General features: G+C 36.9%; 1 protein-coding gene across 1 annotated transcript in view; it reads right to left on the reverse strand.

Moving 5' to 3' along the window:
• Window positions 1-14,143, reverse strand: part of C20H1orf185 (chromosome 20 C1orf185 homolog) — a 159,897-nt gene that overhangs the window by 63,789 nt on the left and 81,965 nt on the right. Inside the window, exon 2 of the mRNA XM_043876373.1 lies at window positions 8,271-8,309. Within this exon, the coding sequence (XP_043732308.1) occupies window positions 8,271-8,309 (39 nt within the window). The remainder of the gene's footprint in view (window positions 1-8,270; window positions 8,310-14,143) is intronic.

The following is a 14,143-nucleotide window of genomic DNA, read 5'->3' on the forward strand; positions in this document are numbered from 1 at the left end:
AAGGCCAGGGTATTTCACTTATGAATGATAATTACTTCTTATTAAAATACCTATTTCCGTATTGACAGTCCTTGTGAGTAAAGAATTTTTTTTTTTTTTTTTAGAATTTGTTTTAGCCAAGTCAACAAAGCACAGTTCCTGTGGCTCATCTCCTAGAACACAAAAATAGCTTCACCATGTCCATACAGATGTTTAAAATGGTATTCATTAAAATGAAATTCCACCTGTAATAGAAAACAGAAAGTGGATGCAAAATGAATGTTTTAAGCTGGCAGTGCTTGCTGTTGCCTTCCATTTCTTTAGGAATGTATATTTGTGGGTAAAATTTTACTAATAAAAATGCATTTCTGGCTTTGGTCTCTAACCATAGGGGTTATTAGTAATATTGACAAACAATCATCCTAGCTCATTACGAAAGTAGTAGTCATGACAAAAAAAAAAAAAAACTGCCTCTAGGGTGGATGCCTTCTTATCAATGAATAAAGTTATCTCATGCAGAAAATTAATGACTGTCCTACATTAGTAACATAAATGAACATTTACTAGTTATCTTCTGTGTCATCTTACATTTTTACAAGGACCCTACAAAAGAAATATTATCCTCATTCTGTAGATGAAGAAATTGAGACTGAGCAATCTGTTAAATAACTTGCTCAAAGTTACAACTACATTGGCTCAAAGTTACAACTACAGTGGAGTCCAGGACTCTGATTCCTAAGCCAACATACTTTTTACAGTATTTCACACTGTCTTTATAGCGATGCAGGCACATAGGGGTTAAAAACCCTACCCTATCAAGTGGAGTATCTGGGATGTAAATCAAGGTCTGTCTGATTCCAAAGCCTGTGTCTACATATTTCTATGTATTTTTGGCCTTTGCTTCCAAGTTCATTTAGCCCCATTTATGGCATAGAGAAGAAGGCTGTCTAGTAGAATAGACAGTGTTCTAAGTTATAACTAGCATGCCCAGGCTGGCACTTAGTTACTGTTAACAGAAAAACTATATAGACTAGTGAAAATACATGAATCATTTTCAAATAAACAGAAGTAGATTAACTTCTTTACTACTTCATATTTTTCATGTTCTTTCACTGATCAATACAATAAATTTTGTTGATCTCTTACTTTGTGTGAAACAGAGGGTCAGTCAGCCTAGTCTTCATGAAGTTTACATTCTGGTTGGAGATGCAGGCAATAAGATAAATATAAATCAGTAAAATATGTTGCATGTTAGAGGCTAAGTGTTAAATACAAAAGTGAAGTAATGAATAGAGATAAGATGTATGTGGTAGGGACTGTTGCATTTTTAGGTAGGATAGCCAAGGAGGACCTTACCTAAAGCAGACAGGAGAAAGAATCAAGCTGTTATGTGTGGGGAATACATGCAAAGAGATGGAATATCAAGTGCAGAGGCCCTAAGGCCAATGTGGCAGGAACAGAATATGGAAGAGGTAGATATTAAGATGAGGTTGGAGTGATAAAGGGAAAGAGTTTAGATCATGAAAGACTTTGTGGGTCATAATGAGGACTTTGACTTTTATTCTGAGATGAAAACTGTTGAAGGATGTTGAACTGATGAGTAAGCTAATTTGCCTCAGTTTGTTGTTGTTGTTGTAAAATACATGTCACATAAAATTTACAGTCTTATCTGTTCAGTATTATTAAATACATTAACATTGATAAGCAGCGATCACCATCATCTATCCCCATAACTCTTTTTATCTTGTAAAAGTGAAACTTTGTACCTATTAAACAATAACTTCCCATTCTCCTCTCCCTTTAGGCCCTGCCAACCATTATACTATTACACTTTGTTTCCTCATGATTTTGACTAAGTATCTCATGTAAATAGAATCATACAGTATTTCTTTTTTTGTGACTGGCTTATTTAACTTGGTGTAATGTCTCCAAGGTTTATCCATGTTGCAATATATGGTAGAATTTCCTTCCTTTTAAAGGCTGAATAATATTCCATTGTATGTATATACCACATTTCTTTATCCATTTATATGTTGATAAACTTTTAAGTTATTTCTGTATCTTGGCTATTGAGAATAATGATGCCATGAATATTTATGTACAAATATCTCTTTGAGACCCTTCTTAAATTATTTTGGGTAACTACGCAGAAGGGGAATTGCTAAATCATGTGATAATTTTGTTTTTAACTTTCTGAGGACCCTTTATACCATTTTCCACAGTGGCTGTGCCATTTTGTATTTCCATCAGCATTGCACAAGGGTTCAGATCCTCACCAACACTTATTTTCTGGTTTCTGTTCATTTGTTTTTGAATACTAGACATTCTGTTGATGTGAGGCAGTATCTCATTGTAGTTTTGATTTGCATTTCCCTAATCAGCGATGTTGAGATCTTTTCATATACTTAATGGTCATTCATGTATCCTCTTTGGAGAAATGTCAGTATTCAAGTGCTTTGCCCATTTTTGAACTGGATTGTTTGCTTTTTGTTGTTGAGTTTGAATTCTCTATTCTAGATGTAAATCCTTTATCAGATATATGGTTTTCAAATTTTCTCTCCCATTTTGTGCATTGCTTTTTTACTCTCTGGGTAGTGTCTTTTGATGTACAAAAAGGATTTGATATGCAAAAGAATTGGAATTAGTTCTTCTTTAAAAGTCTGGTGGAATTCACCAGTGTAGCCATCAAGTTCAGAGCTTTTTTTGTTGGGAGATTTTTTTATTATAGTTTCAGTCTCCTTACTGGTCTGTTCAGGGTCTGCTTATAGCTCTGTTCAGGTTTTCTATTTCTTTGTGATTTAGTCTTGGTAGGTTTTGTGTTTCTAGAAATTTGTCCATTTCATCTAGGTTATCCAAATTTTTCCCATATGATCTTTTATAGTATTCTTATAATACTTTCATTTTTATAAGATCAATAATAATGCTTCCTTTTCTGATTTTAGAAATTTGAGTCTTCTCTCTTTTTTTTTTTCAGTCCTCTGCCTAAAGATTTGTCAATTTTGTTGATCTTTTTGAATAATTAACCTTTGGTTTCACTGATTTCTCTATTGTGTTTATCTTTTTCTATTTTGTTTATCTTTGCTCTCATCTTTATTATTTCCTACCTTAAGCTAGCTTTGGGGTTCTTTGTTCTGTATGCAGTTACTTAAGTTTTGAAGTTAGGTTCTTGATTTCATATTTTTCTTGCTTTTTAATTTAAGTATTTATAGCTGTAAACTTGCTGCTTATCACTGCTTTCGCCACATCCCATGTTTTGGTATGTTGTGGTTTTGTTTTCATTTCTCTCTAAATATTATCTCGGTGCAAACATAATTGCAGTTTAAGACTGTTAATTTTAAATCATTATAACTAGGCTCAAACATATCTTTATTAATCAAAATAGGAATCATTACAAGCAACACATTTTTGTCAACAAGAATTAAGTTTGTTTATTCCTCTAGCATAAAATTCCATGCTTTGCGATTTCACAAACTCTTGGACAGCATTTTTTGCTTTCTGTGGTTGTGGAAGCATTTTCCCTGAAAAAAGTTGTCAAGATGCTTGAAAAAGTTGTAGTCAGCTGGCGAGAGGTCAAGTGAATATAGCAGATGAGGCAAAACTTTGCAGCCCAATTCATTCAACTTTTGAAGTATTGGTTAAGCAACGTGCGGTCAGGTGTTGTGGAGAAGAATTGGGTCCTTTCGGTTGACCAGTGCCAGCTGCAGGTGTTGCAGTTTTCAGTGCATCTCATCCATTTGCTGAGCACACTTCTCAGATGTAGTGGTTTCACTGGGGTTCAGAAAGCTGTAGTGGATCAGACCACCAGCAGACCACCAAACAGTGACTATGATCTTTTTTTTTGGTGTATGTTTGGCTTTAGGAAGTGCTTTGGAACTTTTCCTCAGTCCAACCACAGAGCTGGTCATCACCTGTTACTGTATAAAATCCACTTTTTGTCACAAGTCACATTCTGACCAAGAAATGGTTCATTGATGTTGTGGCAAATAAAAGAAGACAACATGTCAAAATGATGATTTTTTTTTTTTTTATTTGTGGTCAGTTCATGAAGCACCTGCTTATCAAGCTTTTTCAGCTTTCCAACTTGATTCAAATGCCAAACAATCTTAGAATGGTTGGCATTGAGTTCTTCAGCAACTCCTCATGTAGTTGTAAGAGGATCAGCTTTGATGATCCTTTCAAATGGTCATTGTGAACTTCTTTTTTTTTTCCATTTATTTTTATTAGTTGGAGGCTAATTACTTACAATATTGTAGTGGTTTTTGTCATACATTGACATGAATCAGCCATGGATCTACATGTATTCCCCATCCTGATCCCCCCTCCCACCTCCCTCTCCACCTGATTGTCAACCTTTAATGGCCAGCCACTGCACTCTTCATCTTCAAGGCTCTTGTCTCCTTTGCAAAACTTCTTGAACCACCACTGCACTGTATGTTTGTTACCAGTTCCTGGGTAAAAATGCCTTGTTAATGTTGCAAGTTGTCTCCACTGCTTTACAACCCATTTTGAATTCAAATAAAGAAAATTGCTTGAATTTGTTCTTTGTCTAACATCATTTCTCTATTCTAGAATAAATAAAAAATAAACAGCAAGTAATAAGTCATTAGCTAAAAAACATAAAATGAGAAATGTGCATTAAAATGATGTATAACATAACTACATTTATTTAAGAATGTACTCCAATGTCAAATGGCAAACTTTAACAATGCAAAACCACAATTGCTTTTGCACCAACCTAATAGCTGGATATCCAGAGTGAGTATATGTCACTCTAGACATGCCCATCTCAGATTTAAGATCCTTGGGGAATCAGGGAAAGCAGGGTCAGAGGGCTTGGGGAGCAGGGGTTTAACTCCATTGTTAATTTTTAAGCACCTGTAAATTCAGATGATTCAACACTCGAAAGGTACAAGTGAGTGAATAATGAAATATCTACCTTCTGTTATGGTTCCCTTCTACTCAAACAACTGGTGTCAGCAGTTTCATATGTATGGCTGCTTAGTTTTCCATCCCATTAATATGTGGACATAACAAGCTCTTAGTTGATGAATGTCAAGTTGATTCTAATCTTTTGCTAATACAACTGTGATGCAATGAATAACATTTTATATATGTCATTTCATATATATATCAATAAATCTATGAGATAAGTTCATAAGTAAAATTGTTGGGTTAAAGGATATATTCATTTGTAATTTTAATAGATTTTGCCAGCTGTCTTCCATAGAAATACCACCATATGCTTCCCTCAATAATATATGAGGACTTCCAGTTTCACATATAAGGAGCTTGGAAGTCACCACTCCATCCTAACAATAAGTAAAAAGCTGACAGATTGAAAAATAGAAAACTGAGGACACAAGGTCAGAAAGACAATTACATACAGGGAGTCACAGTTTATCAGAGCAGAGACTCCTGCCTAAGCAGAAAATGAACCAGAAACCAGTGTCAGGGTAGGAGACCGGAACTGTAATTATGAATTGCTGGAGCCTCAACATGGGCAAGTCTGGGAGTTAAAAACTTCAAGGAATATAGTCATAGGGGAGCACTCACAATGTTGTTCAACCAAGAGTTCAACCGAGTTCCCACAGCAAATATCTGAGAAAAATCCCTTCATGTTTCCAGCATGAGGATGGACAGATGAACCGGTTTGAAATATGCCATATCATTCTGTTCTTTTTGTCAAGACCTGCCATCAGGGAAAACTGTTTAACCAGAGCCTGATCTGCTGACATATTATCAGAGCCTATTTGGGGCGGGGGGGGGGGTGGGGTGGGGAGGGAAATGCTCAACTCCAGCTCCCTCCAGCCATTCTGCCTCACGCAAGAGGGGAGGAAAAAACTGAGATACTCGTGAAATTCACAGTCCAGTGGCATAGGCTCACTGGAAGACTGAGACCTAATCATAGGACTGTTTCCCCTCCCCTTACACCTTACTAGCGTAGTTCTAAAAGTCTCCTTACAACAGTTCCTTTTACCTAGCATATCATGTCTAATTATCAAGAAAAAACTACAAGGTATACTAAATGGCACAAAACAGACTTTGAACACATAGAGCTAGAATCAGAACGAAATGTGACAGGGATTTTGGTATTATGAGAATGGTAATTTAAAACAAAGATCGAACCCGGGTCTCCCGCATTGTAGACAGATGCTTTACCATCTGAGCCACCAGGGAAGTCCTAATATATTAAGGACTCTAATGGATAAATTACAGCTTGCAAGCAGAGAAGTGCAGTATAAGCAGAGAGATGAAAATTCTAAGAAAGAACCAAAAATAAATACTAAAGATCAAAAACACTATAACAGAAATGAAGAATGCCTTTAATGGACTTAACAGTGGATTAGACATGACCAAAGAGATAATCTTTGAGCTTGAGGATAAAGCAATGGTAGCTTCTAAAACTGAAAAGAGAGAAAAGCCTGCAAAAACAGAACAGAATATCCCAGGACTGTTGTACAACTACAGAAGCTATAATGTATATGTGATGGGAATACTAGGAGAATAAGAGAAAGGGCCAGAGGACACATTTAAAATAATAAAGACTAAGAACTTCTCCAAATTAATGTCAGACACCAAATCACAGATCCAGGAACTCAGATAACATCAAGCAGGATGAATGCCAAGAAACTTTTTTTTAATGAATTATAGAAGATCAAAGATAAAGAAAAAATTCTTTAAGAAACCAGAGTAGGGGAAAACCTTACCTATAAAAGAACAAAGGTTAGTTATATCCAACTTCTCCTCAGAAACCATGCAAGCAAAAAGAGAGTGGAAAGAAATATTTGAAGCATTAAGAGTAAAACACAACAACTTAGAATTCTGTACCCTACAAAAATGAAGCAGAAATACTTTCTCAGACAAACAAAAATTGAGATATTTGTTGATAGTAGATCTGCACTATTAAAAAAAAATTGAAGTTTTTTAGAGAGAAGAAAAATCATGTAGGGCAGAAACTCTGATCTACATTAAGAAAGGGAGATCATCAGAGAAGGAATATGGAATAATTAAAAGTTTTTCTTTTTCTTCATTTATCTAATAGGGAAAAATTTTGTTCAAAATAGTACCAACAATGTGTTTAGTTATGTGTGTGTGTATGCTTACGTATAAGTACAATGAATAACAAAATGATACAAAAAATGGGAGGGGGGAATTAGGATTATTTTCTTCTGGTACTCCCACTACCAATGAAGTGTTACAGTATTGTTTGAAAGTGGACTTAGATGTAAATATGTATTCCAAACTCTAAAGCAATCATGAAAACCAAATTTTTAAGTATAACTGATGTGCTAAGAGAGAGAAAATGGAGGGAATTCCCTTGTGGTCTAGTGGTTAGGACTCCACACTCTCACTACTAAGGGCCTGGGTTCAATCCCTGGTCAGGGAACTAAGATTCACACAAGCCATGCAGTGCAGCCAGAGAGAGAAAGAATGGAATCATACAAAATACTCAATTCAAACAATGTATGAAAATGCCTCTGTTTTTCCACATCTTCACAAAGTGGTATCATATTCAATTTTTTTGTCACTATAAGGAAACAATATCACAGTGTAGTTTTAAGTTATTTTTTCTTATTATTAGGAAGTTTTTTTCTAATGTCTCTGCTTTTAATTTTTTAATTTTTTTTATTGTAGTGGTTTTTTTCCATACATTCACATGAACCAGCCATGGGTGAACATGTGTCCCCCATCCTGAACCCTCCTCCCACTCCCACCCCTCATTCCATCCCTCAGGGTTGTCCCAGTGCACTGGCCCTAAGCAACCTGTCTTAATGCATTTAAAATACTTGTATTTTATTTCTGCGAACTGTCTGTTGCTTGGAGATATTTTAAAGGAAAAAAAAAGTGAATTCCAGAAATTTGTTTAATGATATTGTAGACCAGAAAATGCTTATGTCTAAAATTAAATTCTTAGATTATTTTGAAAAAAAATTCCAAAAAAGAATTGGGGAGATTTGTAAAGAACAATAATCTATCTATGTATGATGGCAGCAGTGACCTAGCTGTTCATGTAACAGAGCAAAATTGAACAACTTCTATCAAATCTCTAGTACATTTATCTTCATAATAAATGAGTCAGAGAATTTGTGTCTAAAAGACAGGATGGAGTGACATCAACTAGATGGCATGTTCTTGTTTCCTCACAGATACACAGATTGAACAATAACACAAGTAACAAAATATCCTTATGAGCAGTATATAATTCAGTTAAGAAGTTACAGTACTCCAGACAAGCACAAGGCTGAGATCAGCTTCATGGAGAGAGGTTACACAGAGCAATTTTTCTTTACCTGTATTACAACTAAGCACGAAGAGAGATTGTGATTCCTCTTTTTTGGAGGGAGGGAGAAAAAGTAGGGCAAACTTCTACATCTCTGCTCTTTCAGTGGACTCCGAGAGGGACCAGCTTCAGTCTCGTTTCACAAGGATTCACAGAAAAAACTGGCATAACACAGTTGTCTGTTGTAGCTGAAGGAATGAACAGCATTTCTGCAGCTTCCATGGCTCTGCAAGGTTGAAAAAGGCACATAAGTGATGCTTCTCAAAGGGAGGGGAAAGAATGTAACATGCCTCCAAAGTTAGCAGTCTTTCAGTGTACCACCCACAGGGCTGGTTTCTATCTCACTTCATACTGACATGACATACTGACTTTAATGATTGACATAGATCCCACAAGCCACATGGTGTAGCCAAAATAAATAAATAATAATTAAAAGAGTTGGTTTTTAAAAAAGATTTAAAAAATCGACAAACTCTTGGCTAGGCTAAGAAAAAAAGAGAAGACTGAACTAAATAAAATCAGAAATGAAAGAGCAGAATTACAACTGATGCCACAGAAATTTAAAAGATTGTAAGTAACTATTATGGGCTTCCCTGGTGGCTCAGCAGTAAAGAGTCCACCTGTAATGCAGGAGACCCAGGTATGATCCCTGGGTCGGGGGGATCCCTTGGAGGAGGGCATGGTAACCCACTCCAGTATTCTTGCCTGGAGAATCCCAAGAACAGAGGAGCCTGATGGTCTACAGTCCATAGGGTTGTGAAGAGTTGGACATGACTGAAGTGACTGAGCACACAAATAACTATTATGGACAGTTATATGCAATCAAACTGGATAACCCAGAAGAAATAGCTAAATTTTTAAAAACATATAATTCACCAAGACAGAATCATTAAGATTTAGTAAACATGAGCAGACCAATATCAAATAAGATTTAATCACTGAACAAAAAAAGCAAAAAACTCTCAATGAAGAAAAGCCCAGGACCAGATGGCTTCATTGGTGACCTCTATGAAACATTTAATAATTAGCACCAGTCCTTCTTAAATTTTCCAAAAACTGAGGAAGAGGGGACATTTTCAATCTCATTTTATGAAGCCAGAATTACTCTGATACCAAAGTTAGACAAAGACTACAAGAAAACTACAGACTTATATCCCTAATGAATATAGATGTAAAATTTCTGAAAACAAACAACAAACACTAACAAACTGAATCTAACAGCTCATTAAAAGAATCATACATCATGACCAAGAAGATTTTTCCCTGAGATGTAAGGATGGTTCATCACATGCAAATCAGTTAATGTGATTCACCATATTAGGCAATTGAAGAATAAAAATCACAATAAAGCCAGAAAAAACATTTAACAAAATTTAACACCTTTTCATGATAAAAACTCTCAACAAAGTAGGTACGGAAGGCATTTACTTCAACATAGTAGAGGACAAGTGTGAAAAGCCCACAGCTAGCATCATTCAGTTCAGTTCTATCGCTCAGTCGTGTCCGACTCTTTGCGACCCCATGAACTGCAGCACGCCAGGCCTCCCTGTCCATCACAAACTCCCGGAGTCTACTCAAACTCATGTCCATCGAGTCAGTGATGCCATCCAGCCGTCTCATCCTCTGTTGTCCCCTTCTCCTCCTGCCCCCAATCCCTTTCAGCATCAGAGTCTTTTCTAATGAGTCAACACTTCGCATGAGGTGGCCAAAGTATTGGAGCTTCAGCTTCAGCATCAGTCCTTCCAATGAACACCCAGGACTTATCTCCTTCAGGATGAACTGGTTGGATCTCCTTGCAGTCCAAGGGACTCTCAAGAGTCTTCTCCAACACCACAGTTCAAAAGCATCAATTTTTCGGTGCTCAGTTTTCTTCACAGTCCAGCTCTCACATCCATACATGACCACTGGAAAAACCATAGCCTTGACTAGATGGACCTTTGTTGGCAAAGTAATGTCTCTGCTTTTGAATATGCTATCTAGCTAACATCATACTCAAGAGTGAAAAACTAAAAGCTTTTCCTTTAAGGTCAGGAATGATGCAAGGATGTCCACTCTCTTCACTTCTTTTCATCATAATCCTGGAAGTTATAGCCAGAATAATTAGGCAAGAGAAAGAAATAAAAGATACCCAAATCAGAAAGTAAAAAGTAAAATTACCTCTATTTGCAAATCACATGATCTAATGTACAGAGAATCCTCAGGACTACACACACACACACACGCCAAAAAAATAACTATTAGAGCTAATAAATGAATACAATAATATTATAGGGTACAAGACCAATATATAGATATAAGTTGTATTTCTATACACTAGGAATGAATCATCTGAGAAGGAAAAAGAAAACAATCCCATTTACAGTAGTGTCAGAAAGAATAAAATACCTAGGAATAAACTTAACCAAAGTTTAAAGATTCATACTATAGAAACTATAAATCATTGATGAAAGAAATTAAGACACAAATGGAAACACTTCCTGTATTTATGGACTGAAACACTTGATATTGTTAAATTGTCTGTATTGCCCAAAACAATGTACAGATTTGATGCAGTCTATATCAAAATCCCAATGGCAGTTTTTTAAGAAATAGAAAAAAGCAATCCTGAAATTCATATGGAAACAAACAACCCTAGTTGCCAAAGCAATCTCAAGTATGAAGAACAAAGCTGGAGCATCACTCTTTCAGATGTTAAAATGTATTATAAAACAATAGTGATTAAAATAGTATGACTGGGCTTCCCAAGTGGCTCAATGTTAAAGAATCCACCTGCCAATGCAGGAGACATGGGTTTGATCCCTGATCCAGGGAGATGCTACATGCTGTGGAGCAGATAAGCCCGAGCACCACAACTATTGAGCCCGTGCTCTAGGGCCCACAGGCCACCAATGCTGAAGCCCACGCATCCTAGAGCCTGTGCTCTGCCACAAGAGAGGCCACTGCAGTGAGAAACCTGCATGCCGCAGCTAGAGAGAAGACCCCACTTGCTGCAACTAGGGGAAAAAAAGCCCGAGCAGCAATAAAAACCCAGCCCAGCCAAAGATAAACAGATAAATAAAATTATTTTTAAAAAGCATGACTTACATAAAAACAAATGTATACATAACAATGGAACATAATAGAGAGCCTAGAAATAAACCTGCAGATATATGATGAATTGATTTTCAACAAGAGAGCCAAGAGTATACAATGGGAAAAGAACAGTCTCCTCAACAAATGTTGTTTGGAAAACTGGATATCCACATGCAAAAGAGCAAAATGAAACTCTTATCTTATACCATAGTAAAAAATCAACTCAAAATGGATTAATGACTTAACATTAAGACCTGGAACTGTAAAACTCCTAGAAGAAAGCATAGGGAAAATGCTTTGTAACATTGAGCTTGGTAATGATTGATATATGCTACTGATAAGGATAGGACATAAAAAGCACAAGCAACAAAAGCAAAAAAGCCAAGTGGGACTATGTAAAGCTAAAAAGCTTCTGCAGAGCAAAAATAAAAACAAAAAACAATCAACAGTGTGACAAGGCAACCTATAGAATAGAAAATATTTGCAAACCATGTGTGTGGTAGGAGATTCATGTCTTAAGGATACAAGGAACTTTCACAACTTAATAGCAAAAAAATAAAATGACACATATTTTAAATAAGAAAGAACTTGAATAGACATTTCTCTAAAGACATACAAATGGCCAGCAGGTAAATGGAAAGATGCTTAATATTACTAATCATCAGGGAAGGGCAAGTCAGTACTGCAATGAGATACCATCTCACATTTGTTAGTATGGCTGTTACCAAGAAATTGGAGTGCTTATACAGTGTTGGTGGTAATGTAAAATGGTGCAGTCACTATGGAAAACAGTATGGAGATTCCTTAAAAAAGTAAAAATAGAATTACTACATGATCTCGCAGTCCTACTCTGGGTATATATCAAAAAGAGAAATCTGGATCTCAAATGAACACTCCAGTGTTCATTACAGTACTGTTCACAATAGCTAAGATGTGGGAAAAACCTAAATGTCTATGAACAGATGAATGGATAAAGAAAACATGTTATATACATACAATGGGATATCATTCAGCCTTAAAAAAGAAGAGAATCCTGCAACAACATGGATGAACCTAGAGGACATTATGCTAAGTTAAATAAGCCAGGCACAGAAGGACAAATACAACATAATTCCACTTTTATGAGATATCTGAAATAGTAAAACTCATGGAAATAGAGAGTACAAAGATAGTTCAGTTCAGTCGCTCAGTCGTATCCGACTCTTTGCGACCCCATGATGCAGCACGTCAGGCACCCCTGTCCATCTCCAACTCTCGGAGTTTACTCAAACTCATGTCCATCGAGTTGGTAATGCCATCCAACCATCTCATCTGTCGTCCCCTTCTCCTCCTGCCCCCAATCCCTCCGAGCATCAGGGTCGTTTCCAATGAGTCAACTCTTCACATGAGGTGGCCAAAGTACTAGAGTTTCAGCTTCAGCATCAGTCCTTCCAATGAACACCCAGGACTGTTCTCCTTTAGGATGAACTGGTTGGATCTCCTTGCAGTCCAAGGGACTCTCAAGAGTCTTCTCCAACACCACAGTTCAAAACCATCAATTTTTTGGTGCTCAGCTTTCTTCACAGTCCAACTCTCACATCGACACATGACCACTGGAAAAACCATAGCCTTGGCCAGATGGACCTTTGTTGGCAAAGTAATGTCTCTTGCTTTTTAATATGCTATCTAGGTTGGTCATAACTTTCCTTCCAGGGAGTAAGCGTCTTTTAATTTCATGGCTGCAATCACCATCTGCAGTGATTTTGGAGCCCAAAAAATTAAAGTCTGACACTGTTTCCACTGTCTCCCCATCATTTTCCCATGAAGTGATGGGACCAGATGCCATGATCTTAGTTTTCCGAATGTTAAGCTTTAAGCCAACTTTTTCACTTGCCTCTTTCACTTTCATCAAGAGGCTTTTTCATTCCTCTTCACTTTCTGCCATAAGGGTGGTATCATCTGCATATCTGAGGTTATTGATATTTCTCCTGGCAATCTTGATTTCAGCTTGTGCTTCTTCCAGCCCAGCGTTTCTCATGATGTACTCTGCATATAAGTTAAATAAGCAGGGTGACAATATACAGCCTTGATGTACTCCTTTTCCTATTTGGAACCAATCTGTTGTTCCATGTCCAGTTCTAACTGTTGCTTCCTGACCTGCATATAGGTTTCTCAAGAGGCAGGTCAGGTGGGCTGGTATTCCCATCTCTTTCAGAATTTTCCACAGTTTATTGTGATCCACACAGTCAAAGGCTTTGGCCTAGTCAATAAAGCAGAAATAAATGTTTTTCTGGAACTCTCTTGCTTTTTCAATGATCCAGTGGATATTGGCAATTTGATCTCTGGTTCCTCTGCCTTTTCTAAAACCAACTTGAACATCTGGAAGTTCACAGTTCACGTATTGCTGAAGCCTGGCTTGGAGAATTTTGAGCATTACTTTACTAGCGTTTGAGATGAGTGCAATTGTGTGGTATCAAGCATTCTTTGGCATTGCCTTTCTAAGGGATTGGAATGAAAACTGACCTTTTCCAGTCCTGTGGCCACTGCTGAGTTTTCCAAATTTGCTGGCATATTGAGTGCAGCACTTTTGCAGCATCATCTTTCTGGATTTGAAATAGCTCAACTGGAATTCCATCACCTCCACTAGCTTTGTTCGTAGTGATGCTTTCTAAGGCCCACTTGACTTCACATTCCAGGATGTCTGGCTCTAGGTGAGTGATCACACCATCATGATTATCTGGGTCGTGAAGATCTTTTTTGTACAGTTCTTCTGTGTATTCTTGCCACCTCTTCTTAATATGTTCTGCTTCTGTTAGGTCCATACAATTTCTG

This window comes from Cervus elaphus, chromosome 20 (assembly GCF_910594005.1).
Source record: "Cervus elaphus chromosome 20, mCerEla1.1, whole genome shotgun sequence".
Taxonomy (NCBI): Eukaryota; Metazoa; Chordata; class Mammalia; order Artiodactyla; family Cervidae; genus Cervus; species Cervus elaphus.